General features: G+C 40.4%; 1 protein-coding gene across 9 annotated transcripts in view; it reads right to left on the bottom strand.

The window, feature by feature from the left end:
• The window catches only part of DNAJC6 (DnaJ heat shock protein family (Hsp40) member C6), a 148677-nt gene that overhangs the window by 42990 nt on the left and 83341 nt on the right, over nt 1–22346 (bottom strand). For 7 of the 9 annotated variants that reach the window (XR_007155109.1, XM_047873085.1, XM_047873083.1 and 4 more), the window contains 3 exons: nt 5094–5244; nt 3935–3984; nt 3687–3835 (listed from right to left, as the gene is read on the bottom strand). Coding sequence is in view for 8 of the 9 variants with exons in the window: in XM_047873085.1 (XP_047729041.1) it covers nt 3687–3835; nt 3935–3984; nt 5094–5244 (350 nt within the window). In the remaining variant the exon portion in view is untranslated. Of the gene's footprint in view, nt 1–3686; nt 3836–3934; nt 3985–5093; nt 5245–14145; nt 14502–22346 lie in introns of those variants that run through there. The other 2 variants (XM_047873087.1, XM_047873089.1) reach the window with 2 other exon arrangements.

Consider the following 22346-nt stretch of genomic DNA (forward strand, 5'->3'; position numbering starts at 1 on the left):
CCACTAAGGAATCTACTCCTGAAATCATTGTGGCACTATATGTTAACTAATTTGGATGTAAATTTAAAAATAAAATAAAAAATAAAATAAAATAAAATAAAATAAAATAAAATAAAATAAAATAAAATAAAATAAGATTTGCTTTATGTTGGTTAAGGGTACAACTCTTGATTTTGGCTCAGGTCATGATCTCATAGTTTGTAGGATCGAGCCCCATGTTGGGCTCTGTGCTGACACTGTGGAGCCTGCTTGGGACATTGGGACATCTCTCTCTCTCTCTCTCTGACACTCCACTACTCACACTTTATCTCTCTCAAAATAAATACACATTTAAAAAAATATTTTAAAAATAAAATAAGATTCAGTTGCAGACCTAGAACTCCATTATCCTGGAAGGAGGAAGAAATGGTTCTAGCCCTCATGCACTGGAAGATGAGAACCTAATGCAATAATGAGATGCAAATCAATTCACAGCATTAGTGCTGGGGCGAGAAAGGACTGTGGCCTGGAAAAGAGATGTAGCCAAATCCAAAACACAGCTCAGATGAAAATACTAAGGTTTGGGGGCTGTCTTCCTGAGATACAACTGAGGGCTGAGAGAACCAGTTAGGTTGGAGGGTCCAGTTGCATTCTGCCAAGTTCTAGAACTATCTGAGAGAGGCTAAAGAGGTAGTGCAAGCCTGTGTTTCTGAGAAAAGAATTGGAAAAGACTTGTGGTATACTGAAACCCTCCCCTTAGCAAAGTTAGGCTGTTAGGATGGGTGAGGGATGTCGCATGGGGGCCTCTTAGGAAGAGGGAGCAGCTCATGCAAAGAGACAGCATGTGTCTTCCCTAGTTGGAGTATAGAGTTTTTTAGGCCATGGAGAACAGTGGAAAAGAAGCTGGAGAGGCAGGGCTAAGACAAGATCATGAAGAGCTATGTAAGACACATTCTACGGTTTGCACAGAGAGGAAATAACCCTATTCCTTTCACTTACACTCATAAGTAGGCAAGACTTATTCATGCCTTAAGGTCCAGCTCTCACTGCTGTCTCCTTTCCCCAAACTCTCTCAGTATGGATTGTAAATATTATTTGCATTTGTCTTTAGCATGTCTTGGCTTCTTTTTCAGCTAGGCTTAAGTGTCTTGAGAACAAGAACCAAATATTTATTTTATATCTATATGTTTAACAATTCTTGGCACATTCATTCTTCTGAGAAACCTGTATTAGCCATGCCAAGCATGCTCCTAGGTAGCAAATAAAATAAACATCCCTCCTGCTCTTCTAGAGCAAATGAGGGCAGCCCAGGACAGATGTTCAATATGTATAGTCCTGGTCTTTTGGTAAGACTGTTAAGACTGGTCACAAAATATGCAGTTGCACTAATAGATGCCTTGCTTTAAATATCTTTATAGAGATTGCTTTTACAAATACTACACAAAGGGCCACCTGGGTGGCTCAGTCGGTTAAGCATCCGACTTCAGCTCAGGTCATGATTTCATGGCTCATGGGTTTGAGCCCTGCATCAGGCACTGTGCCAGCAGTGCTGAGCCTGCTTGGGATTCTCTCTCTCTCTCTCTCTCTCTCTCTCTCGTTCTCTTTTCCTACCCCTCCCCAACTTGAACTTTTTCTCTCAAAAATAAATAAACTTAAAAAGAAAAAACAGGGGCGCCTGGGTGGCTCAGTCGGTTAAGTGGCCGACTTCGGCTCAGGTCATGATCTCGCGGTCTGTGAGTTCGAGCCCCGCGTCGGGCTCTGTGCTGACAGTTCAGAGCCTGGAGTCTGTTTTGGATTCTGTGTCTCCCTCTCTCTGACCCTACCCCGTTCATGCTCTGTCTCTCTCTGTCTCAAAAATAAATAAACGTTAAAAAAAATTAAAAAAAAAAAAGAAAAAACAAATACTACACAAAGAGACATCTTCATACATATGAATGTTTCTACAATGATAATTATATCTTTATTTACTTTCAGAGGGAAATTTTTCCAGATTATCACAGATCTTCCATGATTAAATAAAATTTCTATGGAATATTGTGAAGGGTGTTCCACAGTTCTTCAGTTATGAAAATGATGACATTGACTCTCAAACAATAAAAATCAATCCAAAAGATTTGCATCTGAGTTAGAAATGGAATATCTACCCACATTCTGTTTGATGTTAATTCACTTGCTCTGAATCAGGTAATAGATGGGATAAGAGTGGGAAAGGTAGTTAATTATAGGGAATTTAAAAGAGCTGCATTTAAAGTCTCCATTATAGAGCGGCAATTTAGACCAAACTGCTTCAGAATGGTTTTATCAGTGCTTCTCTAGAGTGGTCCCCAGGGCAGCAGTTGGAGTGGCGCCCAGGAAGTTGTTAGCAGGTGCAGATTCCCATCACTCTCCTATGCTGCTAAAGCAGAAACTCTGGGCCTGGGTGTCTGCCCAACCCTCCAGGTGGTTTGTTGCTCACTAACATTTGAGAACCACCAGGTTTCCTCTTGCCTATTCTGGGAACCTTCACGGAAAAGAGAGTCCTTAGCAAAACTGTCCCTTATGTCATTGAACATTAGGGCAGGTGAGGCTTTAGAGAACATATAGACCAACCTTCCTGTGTTTTTTACAGATCTGGAAGCTGAAACCCAAAGATTATCAATGGCAACTAAAATTGGAGCAAAATGTGTTCTAGCATCAAAGCTGAGATACACAGGATGGACAGGCAGCTATAATTTTGCTTACTTAAAATAAATTTTCACTTTTCAAGGGTCCATTGTGTGGAAAACCCTTTATATTTAGGAAGAGACCCAGATGTAGTTGCAAAACCAATCACATATAAGGCTAAATCAAAATATTTGAAAATGTTCTGGAAAGAGAAAAAGCCTTAATTCAGTGAATAAATCGAGAATTCTCTGGCCAGAAAGATCAGACTTCACATCAGATTCAAACCTAAGCCAACACTCATGGCTTCTCAACCAGTCAGAAACTAGGAATATTTCCCTGCCTTATTCAAAAAGTTCCTTAGGAGGATAAGCCAGCTTTCCCAAGTAATAGTGTCGTCCCAGAGCAATGGTTAAGAACACAAGCAAGCCTTAGACCACCTGCTAGTGGTAATGGTCTTGGGAAAGTCACCTTAATTCTCTGTGCCCCAGGTCTCCATCCACCTCAGAGGACAGTGTAAAAGCTCCAAATATTAGTAATAGTATTACCAAACCCACAGTGTGGACTGTTTGTGTGCTATTTTCTACTTATGAAAAAAGCACCTTTACTGAATGTCAGAGAGCTATTTCCATTATACTGAGTGGTGTCTATATTGGTCTAGCGACACTGATGCATCATGACGCCTAAGTAGCAGTAAGGGAAGGTTAAGGGCATAATTAGTGTTACAGTAGAAGGGTCACCAATTGCCCTCCATAGCAGCTCCATCTCCAACTGAGCCTCAGAGCAATGTGCCCTAACAACTAAGCAAACAGCCACAAGTGATTTGAGACCCCAAATTATATGGTATCTCATTGACAGATAAACTTTTCCTGCAAATGTCCTCACCCAAGGAAAATCTTCAAAATATTTTGTAGCAGCCTAATAAATACTTCGTGGCTAGAAGTGTCCAGAGTGTATAGTTTATCAGCTTTGTGTGTCTGAGGACAAAGGCTTTGAGGATATCTCTTAAAGGGAAAAATACCCTGTTACATTTTCAACCATGGCATCCCAGTGCTAAAACCCCTTACCCTGCTGTGAAACTTGGCAGTTCGATAAGACTTGGGTGACAGATTGTACACCGTGTAATGGTCAAGATGTCTGGAATCCAAAAAGCTTCGGATGTCATCCACCTGATTCCTGAATCCTATGTCAACGTTGTCCAGAGGAAAGGACATCACTAGGAGGGATCACAGAGAGAGAATATCGGTTAAATGGGTACGCGGTTGCAATGAGCAGCAACTGAAAGCTGAGCTGTTAATAAACATGAGAAACTTACCAATAATTCTGGAGGTAACATAAGTAAAGTCTAAATCTCCCTTCGTGTAGCTAAAAGCAAGACAGGAAAGGGTGCTCATTAAAGTGATCCAAATATGCCAGGATATCCCCCTCTCGATCACTTGCCCATCATGACTTGGACACTTCATCCAATAGGCGTTTTTACTTAGCTCAAGGCCTTCTCTCTAACAAAGGATAATTGTTGAGAGAAGCAACCCATACCCTCAGGAGCGTAAATCTACCACTCCAACTGATGTACCCCAATACCCTTTGTAGGTGACACTTCCTGAACAGAATCAATCTCAGAATAGAAAATAGTGCTTATTCATTAACACTGATTATTCCAGCCTCTCTGCCTACTCGAACATCTCCTGTAAGTGTGAACAGTGAGAAGGTAGGTAAGGAAGTGATGGAGAAACAACAAGGGATATCTTTTCTCTGTCCACCAGGCCCTGGTTGGCAAGTGCTGGTAAGGGATAAATTTTGCCTTTGAACAAAGATTAAAATCTTGATTAATCTTTTGGGCTTGACATTTGAATTTATGATTCAAAACTGCATATTACAACCTAAAGTGATCTTAGAATTTTCTAATACCTAAGAATAAAATAGAATTCATATGGCCTGCTTGTAAGAATTTTCATACAGCAGAAGGGTAGAAAATGTCTTCCACTAAACAAGATTCAAAGAGCTACTAAGATACAAAAAATAAATGTTTCCATTATAATCCAATGAGTATTTTTCAGATTGCATGTGCATTATTATCTCATTTAACTTCTCATTTAATTCTCAAACCAACCAAAGATATGAATCCTACCAGAGTATAAAAGTCAAGCTCAGAGAGGTTAATTAAATTGCCTAGATCACATGGTTAACAAGGGCAGATAATGCATTAGAACCCAGGATGCTGGATTCAAAAGACAGGGATGGCAACCAGTATATTTTAATATAAAAATGCACTGAGTCCTCCTGGCCTGTGCTTGTAGCTTCCGAAGGCCTCAACTTTATGGCTTCCGTGACATTGCTTGGTTGATCAGATTCCATGCAATTATATCACACAATTGACAGTCCTTGAGCCAGAAAATCAGTTGGCTGGTAACCAGGTAACCAGATCCTTTGGAGGCACGGAGGTCCATTAACTTAACTGGGAAGAATGCACATACCTGGTAACAGATTGTATAACTCTGGAAGATGTGTCTTTGAGGGTGTCTTTCAAGTTGTCCTTTAAGTTACTGAAGAGCCTCCCTGCACCTCCTTTCACCATGTCGAAGAGACCTCCCCCATAGCTGGGCTCCATGTCTGGGGATGAGGCACCTGCCAATGAAAAACAGAAATGGAGCTGATACACAGACTACACGATCTCTCTTCATTCCCATAACATACGCAGACCAGGGAAGATATTCCTGTAAGTTACGCTCACTCTCAGAACTTACTGACTCTGGGTTACTGCAGTGCTGCTGGGCCTGGGAGACCAAGGGAAGCGCTTTGCTAAGTCTCACAGTTTTTAACATGAATATTAGAAAAAATGTAATTGTCCATGTGGCCTTCATTATAATTCTCTGAGACAATGCCCACATCAGAGGAAGAGCAGCTTAGCTTAGAAGTGTGTGCAGGGGCCTCCTCTGCCCTGCGAGGGAGTTGAATGTGTTAGAAGATTCATCTCATGCCTCTCCCGCTAAGTCATTCTTCACGTCCATCATGGAAAATAACCTCTCTGGGGCCTTTTAACAGTTTTTAGGATGCATGGTGATCATCAGTATTATTTATCAAGTATTTCAGTTTTTCATTCCTTACAGCTTCACAAAATTGTACCTTCTGGTCCCTTGTGGTTAGCTCAACCTTGGCACCATTGACATTTAGAGCCAAATACCTCTTTGCTATGGGGGTGGGGATGCCCAGTACATTGTATTTAGCAGCATCCCTGGCTCCTACTCACTAGATAGCACCAGTAGCACCCCACTGCCACCAGCCGGGACAACCCAAATTGTCTCCAGACATTGGCACATATCCCCTGGAAGGCAAAACTGCCCCTGGTTGAAAACCACCACTCTAGTCTATGATATGTCAGTGAAGGTAGGTACTGTGTGTCACTCAGGATACAGCACTTAACTGTGAGTGTGAAACTCCCCATAGTTCTCATTCCCTCTCTGTGTTTCTGTCCCTGTCTCTCTCTTTCTTTGCCCTAGCAACTGGCAAGGTTTGAGATCATGGCTGCTCTGTCCAGGACTCCCAGGTCCTGGAATAGGAAACTGTGTGGCAGAGCTCCCAGCTGACCTTCAATGAACATGCAGGATGAGTGATGACCAACCCTTTATTATTAGAAGCACCCCCATTCCATTTTGGGAATGTTCCTCATCATAACACAACTTAGCTTACAAAGGCTGATACAGGAAGAAAGAAGGAACCTGCATAGAGGAGGCTAATGTAAACAATGGCCAGGTAGCCTCTTCAGCCTAGCAGTCAAGAGCAGGAGTCATTCTCAGCTGGGTTCTGGCTCAGCCTTGCTACTGCTGTGTGACCTTGGGAAGGAAGTAACAGTCTTTTTTTTTTTTTAAGTTTATTTATTTATTTGGAGAGAGAGAGCAGGGGAGGGACAGAGAGAGAGAGAGAGAGAGAGAGAGAGAGAGAGAAAACAGAGAATCCCCAGTAGGCTCTGCACTGCCAGGGCTTGAACTCACAAACTGTGAGATCATGACCTCAGCTGAAATCAAGGGTCAGAGGCTTAACTGACTGAGCCACCCAGACACCCTGGAAGTAACAGTCTTTATAAGCCTCTTTCTTCCTGACTCTAAAATTGGGATAAAAATAGTGCCTTCTTCATAGGGAAAGGTTAAATAAGTGCATATAAAACTATTAGCATAGAACCTAATATATTTAGGGGCCAACAGACTGCAGCTATTATTATGTCACACCCCGAAATTCTTATGTTATTTTTAATCATTATTCACTTTTCAACTATATGATGACATCTTTCTTTTTTAAAAATTGTAATATTTATTTACTTTATTTTAAACTGTAATATTTATAATGGACTTTAAAATATGTTAAGGAGGGGGGTGGTGCCTGGGTGGCTCAGTCAGTTAGGCCTCTGATTCTTTTTTTTTTTTTTTTTTTTTTTTACTTAGATGTTTCTTTTTTTTTTTTTTTTTTAATTTTTTTTTCAACGTTTATTTATTTTTGGGACAGAGAGAGACAGAGCATGAACGGCGAGGGGCAGAGAGAGAGGGAGACACAGAATCGGAAACAGGCTCCAGGCTCTGAGCCATCAGCCCAGTGCCCGACGCGGGGCTCGAACTCACGGACCGCGAGATCGTGACCTGGCTGAAGTCGGTCGCCTAACCGACTGCGCCACCCAGGCGCCCCAAGCCTCTGATTCTTGATTTCAGCTCAGGTCATGATCCCAGGGTCACAGGACCAAGCCCCACTTCAGGCTCTGCACTGGGCATGGAGCCTGCTTGAGAGTCTCTCTCCTCCTCTCCCTTGCCCCTCCCCCACTTACATTCATGCTCTCTCTCTCCCTCTCAAATAAAAAATAAAATATTTCAAAAAGACAGATTTCATGTTAAGTATTCGTATAAAAAAATACTTCACAAGGAGATTTTTGGAGATTGTGGTAATAGTATCGTAAGTATACACACATATTTTTTTTTCAATATATGAAATTTATTGTCAAATTGGTTTCCATACAACACCCAGTGCTCATCCCAAAAGGTGCCTTCCTCCATACCCCTCACCCACCCTCCCCTCCCTCCCACCCCCCATCAACCCTCAGTTTGTTCTCAGTTTTTAAGAGTCTCTTATGCTTTGGCTCTCTCTCACTCTAACCTCTTTTTTTTTTTTTTTCCTTCCCCTCCCCCATGGGTTTCTGTTAAGTTTCTCAGGATCCACATAAGAGTGAAAACATATGGTATCTGTCTTTCTCTGTATGGCTAATTTCACTTAGCATCACACTCTCCAGTTCCATCCACGTTGCTACAAAGGGCCATATTTTGTTCTTTCTCATTGCCACGTAGTACTCCATTGTGTATATAAACCACAATTTCTTTATCCATTCATCAGTTGATGGACATTCAGGCTCTTTCCATAATTTGGCTATTGTTGAGAGCGCTGCTATAAACAATGGGGTACAAGTGCCCCTATGCATCAGTACTCCTGTATCCCTTGGGTAAATTCCTAGCAGTGCTATTGCTGGGTCATAGGGTAGGTCTATTTTTAATTTTCTGAGGAACCTCCACACTGTTTTCCAGAGCGGCTGCACCAATTTGCATTCCCACCAACAGTGCAAGAGGGTTCCCGTTTCTCCACATCCTCTCCAGCATCTATAGTCTCCTGATTTGTTTATTTTGGCCACTCTGACTGGCGTGAGGTGATATCTGAGTGTGGTTTTGATCTGTATTTCCCTGATAAGGAGCGACGTTGAGCATCTTTTCATGTGCCTGTTGGCCATCCAGATGTCTTCTTTAGAGAAGTGTCTATTCATGTTTTCTGCCCATTTCTTCACTGGGTTATTTGTTTTTCGGGTATACACACATATTTAAAGTCATCAAAATGTATACATTAAATGTGTGTAATTTTTATATATCAACTATACCTCAATAAAGCTAGAAAAAAATAAATTGGAAGAAAAAGGAAAGTTGGAGGAGGAATCTATAGATCAAAATATATTAAGAGACAAATCAGCCAATGGGGCACCTGGGTGGCTCAATTGGTTGGTTGAGCATCCAACTTCAGCTCAGGTCGTGATCTCACTGTCAGTGTGTTCGAGCCCCGCGTTGGGCTCTGTGCTGATAGCTCAGAGCCTGAAGCCTGTTTCAGATTCTGTGTCTCCCTCTCTCTCTGCCCCTCCGCTACTCATGCTCGCTCGCTCGCTCTCTCTCTCTCTCTCTCTCTCTCTGTCAAAAATAAATAAACATTAAAAAAAATTTTTTTTAAAGACAGATCAGATCTTGTTTGGAACTTAATCCAAGCAAACTATAAAAAATTAATCACATTTATGGGGCGACTGGAATTTGAGCACTTCCTGAGTATTTGATATTAAAGGTTTACTGTTACTTTTTTAGGGGTAATAATACTGTAGTTATGTTCAACAACATTCCTCACTTACCAGAATAAATACTGAAACATTTATAAATGAAAAATTGCAATATTTAAGGTTTTTTTAATAAATAAAAGATAAAAGATTCGTGTAATGAGAACCATAATTACGAACGCTCATGTAACACTGAACTATCTGCTAGGTATTATTCTAAGCATTTTACCAATATTTATTCATTTAATCCTCAAAGCATACCTGTGAAGAAGATATTATTATTATTTTCTTTCACAGATCAGAAAACTGAGGCAGAGAGCTTAAGAAACTTGTTCAAGGGTGCACAGCTAGTGAGTAAATGGTAGGGTTTGGATTTGAGCCTTAGGCAACCCTTCCAATCACATCCCTCTTTCTTTCCCTAATACTATTCTGATTTTGATATGTATCATTCCAAATTTCTTTAAACATTTATTATATATGTAGTTATCCATAAGCAATATATTAATATTGTTTTCCATGTTTAAAGCTGTTTATAAATGGTTTTGTGTTTGCAATTTTCTTTCTTTCCTCACTATGATTTAAAATTATTCTATGATGGTGCTACCTGTAACTTTATCTCACTTAAAGTATGATCCATTACCCCACTGATGGACGGTCGGGTCATTTACTATAACAAACAATGTGGTTATGAACACATTGCCTTGATTATATACAGGAGATTCTCTCTAGGTTATATGTAGGAGTAGAATTTACTAGCAAGAAGGATATGCACATTTTTAGATTTTTAGATATTGACCAGTTATTTCCCAGAGTAGTCATATCAGTTTAAACTCTTACTAGTAGTGCTGTACAACACTTGGTTATTGTTTGACTTTATAATTTTACCAACCTGGTGAGTGTGAAGCAATATCTCATTTTGGTCTTGTTTTATGATTTTTCCCCAGTTAGTGAGTTGTGTATCTTTCACTGTGTTTATTGGCCAGGCAGCTGTTCTTTATGTTTTTTTAAGCTCATTTACTTATTTTGAGAGAGAGTGTGAGTTGGGGAGGGGCAGAAAGATAGGGAGAGAGAGAATCCCAAGCAGGCTCCACACTGCCAGCATGGAGCCCAACGCAGCGCTCGATCTCACGGACGGTGAGATCGTGACCTAAGCTGAAATCAAGAGTCAGATTTAACCGACTGAGCCACCCAGGCAGCCCCAGGCAGCTGTTCTTTAAATCATACTTCAGGTTCCCACTAAACTCTTATGTGCCATCTGAATGGCAATACATATACCTATAAATACTTGCTGACTATTGTGTACTTTCATCCTCATCACAAAAGCCATTAATGCCTAAGTCACCATTAGGCATCTGCTTGAAAATACGGCTCTATTAGAAATTGCAAAGAACAATCGATGCTGGTGAATAAACAAACAAGTGGACACATGGACAAATATGAATGATGTCTACCACTAACTGAGTTCCCCTATGTACAGGAACTCTGGACTTTTTTGTTAGCACAATTTCACATAGTGGGAAAGAGGTAGAATGTTTACTATCCCCATTTAATAGATGAAGAAATGAACTCTCAAAGAAAGGAAGCAACTGTCCTAAAATCTCAGCTGACTAGTGGCAGAGCCAGGGATTCAAAGCCAGATCTGCACAATCCAAAGCCCAGGCTACTTCTACTATCTCCCACTATTTTACAGCTCCATAGCAGCTCCGTTCTAACAGCTGTACTTGGGGTGGTCTTTACCTGCCTTACACACAACCACCCCTCCCCTGTTCCTTGCCCTCCTCCACCTCCCGCCTGTATGCCTTTCATCTGGCTGCCCTCGGCAGCAGATGTCCCCACAATAAACACTCCCATAAATCATGGCATCTGTCAGACCAACCAAACCAATCTCATTATTTAGGCAGACAGCCTGTGTCGCCCCCACTGCTTCACGGCCCTATACAAAATGCCAGCAATTGATCTGATGGGCAGCCCCACAGATTAGGACTATAACTACACATCAGAGAATGTCCTCCTGGGTTCTGTTTCTCTATGACATAGAGCATATTATTTCCCTTTAAACACATCCTCACATAAAAAATCTGTACTGTGTTTTTATTTTAAATATATTGAGGATAGAGTGGTATAAACTGTTTGTAATTCCCCCATTTCCATCAAAAGTTTCTACTCCAGCCTGAATACCCTTGTTATATACCATTGTTCTAAGAGATGACACCAAATTGATTGTTCAGACCTCTCTTGGACTCTTTTTTTTTCTTTTTAAATATAATTTATTGTTTTGTGCTGGAACAGAACTCCATGGTACCAACCCATTAAAAGATATAAATATCCTTGATCATCTAAAAATCAGACTCTCACCATCTCTAAGGCTGCACCCACTGTTGATTAGAACCTTAGAGCCCTGCAGAAACCAGACCCACTTGGCAGAATATACCTGTAGCCTTTATATACCCATATTATATGTCAAATTAGGACACAAAAAAGAGAAGAAGGTCTTTATCTGAATTTGCCCTAATGGTTCTTTTAGGTAGGTATTCTGGCTTTCCCTGATGAGCTACATGAGGGCCAGAAGAATAGATTCTCCAAAGGCTATGTAAGTCTCAGCTGAGAGAAAGCACAGAGGGGCTTCAAAAAAAAAGGCACAGTAGAGGGAAATGGTGAAATCAGAAAGTAATACACAGAAGGCAGAAGAAAAATAACGGCTGTTGCAGATCAGGGGTTGACCAACTATAGCTCATGGGTCAAATCCAGTCTGCTGCCTGTTTTTGTACAGTCTGTGAAATAAGAATGGCTTTTACATTTTTATATGGTTGGAAAAAGTCAAAGGAGAAAATGTTTAATAAGGTGAATATTATTTGAAGGTCAAATCTCAGTATTGATAAGTTTTATTACACTCATACATACAACCACACTCATTCCTTTACATACTGTCTATGGCTGTTTTCATGCTACTATGGCAGAGTTGAGTCACTGTCGCAGAGACCTCATGGTCCACAAAGTTAAAGTATTTATTATCTGGCACTTTTTAGAAAAAGTTTTCTAATCCCTGCACTAGCTGGTTGAAAATACTTGCATTCTGAGGAACCCAAACCTTGCCACCTCCAACATACTTCTAAATGCTATGACTAAATGGCAACTAGTGGGAAAACACCCTGAGTTTACTAAAGGTTCCTCAGGGATTTGTGGGTCTTAGAGGGTGGGAGGTGGCGAGGTTAGAGCTGATAGAGCATGAGAGTGCCATCCAAAGAGAAAGATCCAGGTCTGTGCCTGGAAGGCTCCAAGTAGATTCTTATTCTATGCTGTCTTGTCATTTTAAAATGTAAACCCACCGAAGACCAGCGCTAAAAAAAAACTGCACCCTGTCCCCGTGTCATTTCTAAGGATACACAAGTTTTTCCTAGGATTCCTAATTTAGGAGACAAGACACAGCATCCCAACTGCTCCCAAGTCATGGGAACTCACCACAGGTAGAATCTGAGTGGTTTTCCCTTGGAGAGTGAGTGACACAAAGCTTGTATCTCTTGGGAGAGAATCTCTGCTTCCCACTGGACTGTGAGTTAGCTATTTGTCTGTATTTATATCATGCTTCATTCCAAAATATATTTGAGCTGGTTTAATACTTATTTGGAATAGAATATATTTTTAAGAAGACTAGCACAAGCATTAAGGCTGGTCTTAACTGACTTTATGAAATAGGATAAGTAAGCGTGGCTACTTTTCATTAACATCTTAATGATTTGTCAGCTGTAAGAAAATACTATTATGAGAAGTATTATGAACTTCTTTATTCTATGTAACTTTTTTTGTTGTTGTAAAACTTATTAATATAAATTATAGAAAATTTAGACCTGTATTATGTGCTAGAACAGAGCTCCATGGTACCAACCTATTAAAAGATACAAATATTTGATCATCTAAAAATCAGACTCTCACCATCTCCAAGGCTGCACGCACTGTTCGTTAGAACCCTGGAACATTCTCCGTGTATGCTCCTACTGCTCACATAAATATGTATCCATGGCACCCTAGGCTGCATACAACTTTGCTTAGTGACCCCCAAGAAAGGAGGCTCCCCCATAAAGTACTGCCATCAAAAGAAAAGGATGGTATGCAAAGATTTAGCAAACCAGATATTCACTGAGGTATTGTTTATAAAGGCGAGAGACTATAAATAATGTACCTCTCCCACAGTAAGAGAAGTGGGTGAGCACCTCTAACAATGCCACAAAATTAGCTATTGAAACCACTTTGTAGAAAAGTACAGAGGCTCATGACAAAGAATTAAGTAAAAAACAAGCAAGATACAAAACACACAAAGTCAAATCTCATTTTTGCAAAAGAAGATTATTTGAGCTTAGAGAAAGAATTTAGACAATTCAATGAACATAAAATAAAAATAACAAGTCAAGCTTACTGAATGCCTACTAGGTATCAGGCACCAATCGAAATTCTTTATATTCACAACCACCCTATGAAGGAGATACCATTGCTGTCCCTATGTTCCACATGAGGAAACTGAAGCAAAGACACATCAGTGACCCACCCCAGGTCCCAGAGATAGTAAAGCCAGAATCTGTACCCAGGCAGGCTGCTCCATAGTCTAGGCTCTTAGCTGCTATATTTTCAAAATAATTACAGCAATGATATCTAAGTAAGAGAATGATAAGTGATGTTTTGTTGTTGTTGAACTAGAATGTCTAAATTTTCTATAATTCACATCAATAAGTTTTACAGCAAAAAACAAGCTACATAAAATAAAGACAACAGCCAAATGCTATGCTGTTAAGCTTCAGTATGTCAGTTCTCAGTGGCTGTGGAGACCTCCATCCTCTGTGTACAATTCATCAGAGTTCATGGCCACAAAACGGTTTCTCAGCCCCGCCTGTAAGATGGAGGCCAACACTGTCCACAAGCCCTCGAAGAGCCCTGTGTGGAGCCTTCACTCTCCAAGTGGGATGGAAACTTGCCAGGAGTATCCTTCAGTACCTGACTTTTTTTCTAAGACCCAAGACCCTGCTTCATCAGGGTAGTAACTGTCTCAGCTCTGGTGAGAACACTCAAGCTAATCCAATACATCAGGACAGGAAAGAGATGGCAAAGGACCCTTGGCAAAATTGAAGTTCTTGGGCTATCAGTCTTTCTCATTAGGTCCTCTGAGCCTCCACAAAGACAATCCTGTAGAGCATCACCTTCTCAATTCTGGAACACCTTTGTCATCCAGGTCTAGTCATGTTGAGTTGTCATGGCGTTCAGCCCATTTGAGGGGTGACTGATAAACCTGAATTTTGACATGATGATCTATCTGTTCGTGTTCATGCTCCTTTTCACCAAGGGGACATGATTTTCTGTACTTATTTGTTATAATGCCACAAATGTCCTTTCCCACCTTCTACAAAGTTGGGACCTTTCAGAGATGCACTATTAGCTCCTATCCTAGGAAAACACTATTCCTTCTCCAGGACACTCAGCAAGAAGCAGAGAACCAGTGTCATCATCACAGAAGGCTTCATCCTTCCTTGTTTATAGCAGACTTTTCAGCTCTTGGCTTCCTGCAATTAGAGAAATGGATCACATAGGGGATAATAACTAGATCTACCATGAAAAAGCCCACTGCCCTGGCTTCCAGAATCAAAGGCTGCTTACACCTTATTCCTCTTACACCCTAGTTCAGGACAGCTTAGAAAAAAGCCTGACTCTGGGGAGACAGGTCTTGACTGAACACTTCACTTTTCTACCTAAAAACTCTGTGGCCTTAAGCATGATATTGTACTCCTCTCAGACCTCTTCTCCCTCTGCAAATGGGAACAAATTGAGAACAAAAACTTTCCTACATGTCTCATGGCATCAAAAGGATCAAGTGAGACCATGCATGTCAACATGATTTTTTTAAGTTTATTTATTTAAGTAATCTCTACACCCAACATGGGGCTCGAACTCATGACCCTAAGATCAAGAGGCACATTATCTACTGACTGAGCCAGCCAGGCACCCCCAATGTGATTTTTAAATAGTGAGATTTTCTAAAACAACCAGGAATTTTTATTTTAATTCTTAGAAATTCAGCTCTCATGTAAATGAGTCATTGGATTGCCTGCCACAAAATACACAAGAATCCAATTAAATATAGCAATTTCACAGAAAAATAAATAACTTTAAGCAAAAACAAACAAAAAAACAATATTCCTTGTGCCAACAAGAGGCTAGGAATGGAACAAAGCCACCACAGTCAAATATGGGCTTTAAGCAGCTAGACCTGGTTTGGATTCAACTTCTGCTACAGCTGGCTGTGTAGCCTGCAGAAGTTAAGCAACTAATAAAAGTCTTGGTTTCCTTATCTGTAAACGGAAAGCATTAAGAGAATATCACATAGGATTGTGGTGAGGACCATACAAGAAAGTTCTATAAGCCCTTAGCATACTGCCTGCTGTGTTGTATGCCCTTAGTAAATGATAGCTACCAGGCGGCTCTGGGGAATGGAAAGAATTAAGCGGTGAAAAAGGCTGTCTCCAGCAAAATTTCACAGGCTCAGCAAAAAAAGATCATGCCGTTCAGTGTCAGGGTTGATAAAGCCAGACTGGACAACAAGGACAGAACCTCTTTCCAGAGCTTCAGCTACAGCACACGTAAACTCCTCACTCGCAGTAGTTCGGTATCCTGAATGTTTAACAGAGGTGAACTTCTTCGTAGTTCTGGGGTTTCCTCGTCTCATCTTGAAGTGATCTGGTGGCTGGTATGGGAAACTACTATGTGCTATGCTAATATCCAGGTTCACACAGATTCAGTGGTACTGGTTTTTGAAATACTGAAATACTTCCACACTATTTGGCACACAGTATGAACTATTAAAACTGTAAGTCACTTAGAAAACTACAAGTCACTGCACGGCAGCCATCCTAGACATGGACAGATCTGGCAGCTGCTTTAATGAATGGGGGCAGAGGCCTGGGCATGTGCAGCACCTACTAGCAGTTCCAGAGAGCTCAGCGCTGGCAGACACAGGCCACAGAACAGGTGGTGCCAACAATTCTGGCTTTGAGGGCCCAGACCGTGTAGGAAGCACTAGTATCCACCTGCATCACGGCCCTGACAAATCAATGGTACACCCAGCCCTTCTTTGACCGGAATAAGGTCCTGGGGCTCTTACGACAATCAAATTAATTGGGAAGCCGCTGGAAGGATCTGATGCCATTCCCTATGTCAAACAGCGGCTCAGCAACGGTGAACATTTAGCGACAGGGACACTCTAGAGAATGTCCAAAATCAACAACAAAGAAATGAAAATTAGAATGATTTGTGTTATAAATATTATCACCTGCTAAATAGCTATATGTGCACATATTTGTTTAGAAAATAAAAGGGAGCTATACTTCCCCCCCCCCAATTCTAAAACGCTAACACTATCATCATTTAAAAAAACATTTTTTGAGAGAGAGAGAGCATGTGCATGTGCACACATGCATGTGGGGAGATGGGCAGAGAAAGAGGGACAGAGAATCTTAAGCAGGCTCCATGCTCAGCACAGAGCCCAACACAGGGCTTGTTCTCATGACTATGAGATCATGACCTGAGCCTAAATCAAGAGTCAGACGTTTGACTGAGCCACCCAGACAGCCCAGACACTATCATCATTTTTAAAAGGTCATGTATTAGAAAAAGGAACCTTCCTTCACTGTTGGTAGGAATGTAAACTGGTGCAGCCACTGTGGAAAAAGGTTTGAAGGGCCTCCCAAAAAATAGAACTACCATATGACACAGTAATTCCACTGATATTTACCCAAAGAATATGAAAACACTAATTCAAAAGGATACATGCACCTTTATGTTTATTGCAGCATTATCTGCAATAGCCAAATTATGGAAGCAGCCCAAGTGTCCACTGATAAATGAATGGATAAGGAAGATGTGGTATACAGACACAGTAGAATCTTATCCATAAAAAAGAATGAAATCTTGCCACCTGCAACAACATACATGGATCTAGAGAGTAGTGCTAAATTAAATGTCAGTTAGAGAAAGACCATATAGTTTCACTTATATGTGTAATTTAAGAAACAGAATAAAGAACAAAAGAGACAAAACCAAAAAACAGACTCTTAACTATAGAGAACTGATGGTTACTAGAGTGGGGGGGGGTGGGTAAAACAGGTGAAGACCTATTAAGAGCACATTTATCTTGATGAGCACTGAATAATGTAGAGAAGTGTTGAATCACTATAACATACACCTGAAACTAATATAACACTGTATGCTAACTAGACTGAAATTTTTTTAAAAGGCCGTCTATTAAACACATACTCCAGGCACTCTGCTGAGCAGTTTCCATAAACTATGGAGTTAGACCTTCACACTAAGCACAGTGGCAGGTAGGAGTCCCACTGAGGAAACTGAGGCTTTGGTGAAGTTTAGTCCCAGCCGTGGCAGAATGAAATGGAACCCAAGTTTGGCTGGATCCAAACAAAGCCTCTGCTCTTATATACCTCCCATCCTGACATTTTTTAAAAGAACTTTGTCTCTCATGGCCCCATTCTCCCACCTCACTTTGGACCCCCATCCTAGAATTTAGGCAGTTTGACTTAAATAATAATTATTTATGAGTGGGTCTGACCCACCACACTCAATCCCAGTGATTCTGAGTCTTCAATAACATGGACAATATTTCACTTCTTTAAAGCCCCCTAAAATCTTGGCACAATATCTGATACACAGAAGGCGCTCAATAAATGTATATGAAACCGGGCTGCTGTGGAATACAGGAATAAGAAAGAAGAAGGAAGGGGTGGCAAGAAAGACCAAGCAGCTCAACTTGGCAGAGACTTGGCCTTTGACTAAATGTAGACAGCAAATAAAACCAAATGCTTTTACTGTCCCCTCACACTTCTCTGAATTTCTGATTGCAGTACCGTATCTTCAAGCACCCACTGAGCATTCTTGCCTGAGAGATGGGAATTTCATGAAACTCAACAAGAGCTTTACTGTATGGAAGGCTAATACTTAAAAAAAATTTTTTTAAAAAGGCCAAGGAGAAATTTTTATCTTCAGATAGATAAGGGGAGATAATTAAATAATCATCACTAGCTACTCTTTACCGAAAAAATCCAACATATAAAAGAAAGAATGATGAGAGAAGAAAGAATGAGAAATGCAATCAAAATGAAGACTACCATGAAACCAAAATTGACTTTGTGTAGAATAAAAGCAAGGCACAGGGTTGATGCTGGGGAAATTCCGGCTAAATGGATGTAACACATTTTGTTCCGCATGGATCACTGGAATCAGGCTACAGCTGTCAGTCCAAATTCTATATACTCTCATATAAAACAACGGATACGTGGATATTGCTTAATTTGATTCAACAAATATTTTAATTACGGTGTGCCAGAAAAAGAGATCTATGTGAAAGATTTTGTTTTATTACTCTCAAACACTTACTTGAACCAAATAAAGAGGTTCACCATTATGAAATAGTAACGATCAAATCTATTTAGCAAGATCAGAACCTCTAAAAGAACTCTGAAGAAATAGAAAGGGTTCTGCTTACCACATGGCATCTCAACTCCAGGAAGTAAGGGGTTATCAATTTTTTTCTCCCTTCTCTAACCAAAAGGTCAGAGCTAAAATTGCATTAAATGGACTATGACATTTCCCTTAATGACTAGCCTTCTTGATGAGACAGAGAAAACATCCTCACTGTTATCTGACCCTGTCTGTGAGGGAGGACAGAGATAGCAAAGGACTGATGGCCTGCTTGAAGAATACTGCAAAGCAAAAGTCAAACAACACTGAAATCAACATTTCAGTTCTCCTTTTGGAAAGAGGGAAGACAACAGAAATCTCAAAAGGTGGCTAAGAGAATTCTAACAGTCCTCCCAAATAACCCCCAGATATTCATAGAATCTTAGAAAAGCATTGTTTGCTGTTCAAATGCAGCTGTAAGATGAGTTTCTCAACCCCTTTCCTTCCCATGAGGCTGTCTCATCTTAGCCCCCGCTGGATGGAGATCCTGGAGTTCCCACTGCAAGTGGACTTCTTAAACAAAGATCCAACCATTGTTCTCCAGAGGTACAGCAACTATCGTAGATGGATATTGTCTGTTGTTTACAAAATCAGGGTCGATGTGTATATACTACACACTACACAAAACACACACATATGTCACACATAGCCAAAGGAACCTTACTACAATCTAAGCGCTAGGCTAGGAACGTACACTATCCCACGCAATACTGAGAGATATTTTTGCTCTTGTTTTTCAGATAAGAAAATGTGTCTCAAAGAGGCATTTTCATTCACAGAGGGTTACTCAGCTAGGGTATACAAATGTTTATCTAATGACAATACCCATGATTTTTTCATTTCATCAGAACATAAGTGGAAGTCCTGCTTGGGCCATGAAAGGAAGCAAGTTACACTCATAATATTTCAGTACTCAATTCAGATATTAGCAATGTATTCCCATGCCTCAAATAGATATATCAGAAAGATAAAATGATTTTCTCCAAACACCATTACAATTAACTTTAAAAAAACAGCTTTATTGACATATATAAAATTGAAATACAATGAACTTCACATATTTAAAATGTAAACATTCAATAAGTTTTGATGTATATGTGTGTGGATGTACACACACACACGCACACACACACACACACACACACACACACACACACCACACACCCCTTTAGCTCTAAAGTTTATGTCCCCATTGCCATATACTTGAATAGCATCCAGACTGTCTGGAAAAAGATAAGGAATCACCACAAAATACTATCCTTGGTCCCATAGGATTATCTGCCTTGCCATGGCCATTCTCTTCTCAAGGGCAGTGCTGTAGTAAGAAGTAGGGAGGGAAGCATGCTCAATTATTCAGGACAAGTCAGAGTAAGAATTCTATGCCTAACCATGTAGCACAGAGCTCAAGGGAGGGATCAACTAATATGCAGGATAAAGAATCCTGGGGTTTTAGAGCTGGAAGTACAACTGCTCAAGAAATTTTCTTTTGCATGTGTGTACGTGATGGTGAGGTTGAAAGAAAAGGAGGGAAAGGGGGAGAAAGGTATGAGACAGAGGATGTGAATTTCAGTTTCCGAAGTTTTTCATTCAGATTTAAATATACATATCGTATATATGTTATATATATAACTTTTTGTTATATTGCATTTTCTTATATAGCATATAAAAGACATGTTATATTGTATTTTGTTATATAGCATACAAAATATACATATATAATTACATAATAATGTAAGATGTATGTAATACAGAGGTTGGTCATATTCAACATGGAAAATTTAGGTACACGCAAGGTACACATATCCAGAGCATTAGAAAAAGAACAGATGGCTAAAAAATGAGGATGGGATGGGGAGGGAAAAAAAAGAAATCTAGAATCTAGAGTCAAACCAGAGAGGCATCTGTGCAGTTTAAAGACCACAAAGCAGTATGATTAATTCACTTCTCTGCACCCGAGGTCCACTAAAACAAAAACAAAAACAAACAAACAAACAAACAAACAAACAAAACCCAAACAAACAGAATTAAAGCAGAGGGGAAAATAAGAAAACAAATAAAGGTAACCACTGTTAACATTTTGGGGAACCGTGTATCGTTGCATTTTTAGTTCTACATTTTTATGTACATGCACACATACATATTGTATGTTCTGTATACACGTACACAGAAGTAAGCTCATACTATCTGCATTTTGGGACCGCCATTTTTTCCACTTAACACTGAAACATAGTCTTGAAGTCATTAATGTGTTTTTCTCTAATATCTCTCATAGAGTTGCACCAGAATTGTTAACTGCTTGTCTCTTGCTCAGACTCACCAAATATTATTTATAGATATACATATAAAGTGGACAGGAGTTCAGAAGTGCTTATGCCCAGCTTGTAGAGAGGGATGCTCGTCACTGGAAGTAGGAAAGAAGAAGGCTTTATGGAAGATGTGGTATTTGATTTGCAGTTTGGGTGGAAACGGGCTAAAGGGACATAGATAAAAAGGAAGTGGATCTTATCTGGGCACCAATTATAACAGACCTGGGGATCCACACTAAGAGCACAAAGACACGGGTATCCCAGGGTCCACCAAACAGTGAGGAAGCAAGGGGCACTGTGAGATGGTGAGTAACGTATCTGAGGCAAGTCCTGGAACGGGGACATCCTGCAGGGAGCTGGGAGGATGTGGAGGGTGTGCAGAGGCAGAGGGAGGAGAGACTGGGAAGGGGGGTGGGGGGTGGTGCTGAGATCCCAGAATACTTGAAAGTCAAGCTAAAAAGCAAGAACTTTTACCTGCTCTCTGTATAGCTGCTTATGGAATCTGGTCCTCACACTTACATAACAAATGATAAAAAATAGTTATCAGCAGATGGCCAAGAAGCTGTTCCCAGAGCAGATTAATATTGCCTCAGACAAGTGGAATCCCCCAGGGATAGCACATCCTTTAGGACATATTTCAAAAGCCATAATTCTGTCTGAGGGCACCTGAAGGAAATTTCAGAGCAGTACCTCCGGCACCTAATTATCAAATAAATATGTTAGTGGGAACCTCTGTAGTTAAGTTGTGCCAAGCATAAAGACGCTCAATGAGGCTAACGTGAACTCAGAGTAAGGACACATCTAAATGCTAACTAAATAGAGAATGCAGAAACATTCTGAAGGTGAATCCTGGGACAAACAAAAGACAAAACAAAACAAAGCAAAAAAAAAAAAAAAAGGCAAAGAAACAAAACCAAACCACAGCAAGCATTGGGAGGAACATCTGTTACCTAAGGGCAAAGAAAACCCACAACGCTTCTGTCTCACTACTGTCAAGGACAAAGCACCTGGCATGGAATTGGCTTGCGAAGACATTCTCATAAAGGTCTGACCACTTCCCTCTCGTGTAGGAAAACCAAACACTGCAAATTCAATCAAAGGCAATGACAGGGCTTGGCTTCCAGTACTTGGACAGACCTGGGTCTGGACTTGACACACAGCAGATGTGGGTTAAATCTCAAGAGCACACGCTTACCTATTAGACAGTAGGTTGGTTCCAAACCTCTCTTTGGACCTTCTGCTTTCAAAAAATGGCCCTCTATGTGCTACTTATCCCAAAGAGTGTCAACCCAACAATAAGCACTCCTAGAGAACAAGGAAAAAGGAAGAAGCATTTGGTACAAATGATGTGACTGAAAGGAGCTAAGCTTTTGCAAATCTGGATTCATGACACTGACCTTCCTTACTTCCTGTGTAACAATAGGCAGACTAATTAATCTCTCTAAACCCTAGTTTCCTCAACTGTAAAAGGGAGCAGATAATATCTTCCTTCAATTTGTGTTATGAGGTTTAAATGAGATAATGACATTATGTCATTAAAGCATCTGTCACTTGGAAAGCAATCGTAAGTA

The sequence above is a fragment of the Prionailurus viverrinus genome, chromosome C1 (assembly GCF_022837055.1).
Source record: "Prionailurus viverrinus isolate Anna chromosome C1, UM_Priviv_1.0, whole genome shotgun sequence".
NCBI classification, from domain to species: Eukaryota; Metazoa; Chordata; class Mammalia; order Carnivora; family Felidae; genus Prionailurus; species Prionailurus viverrinus.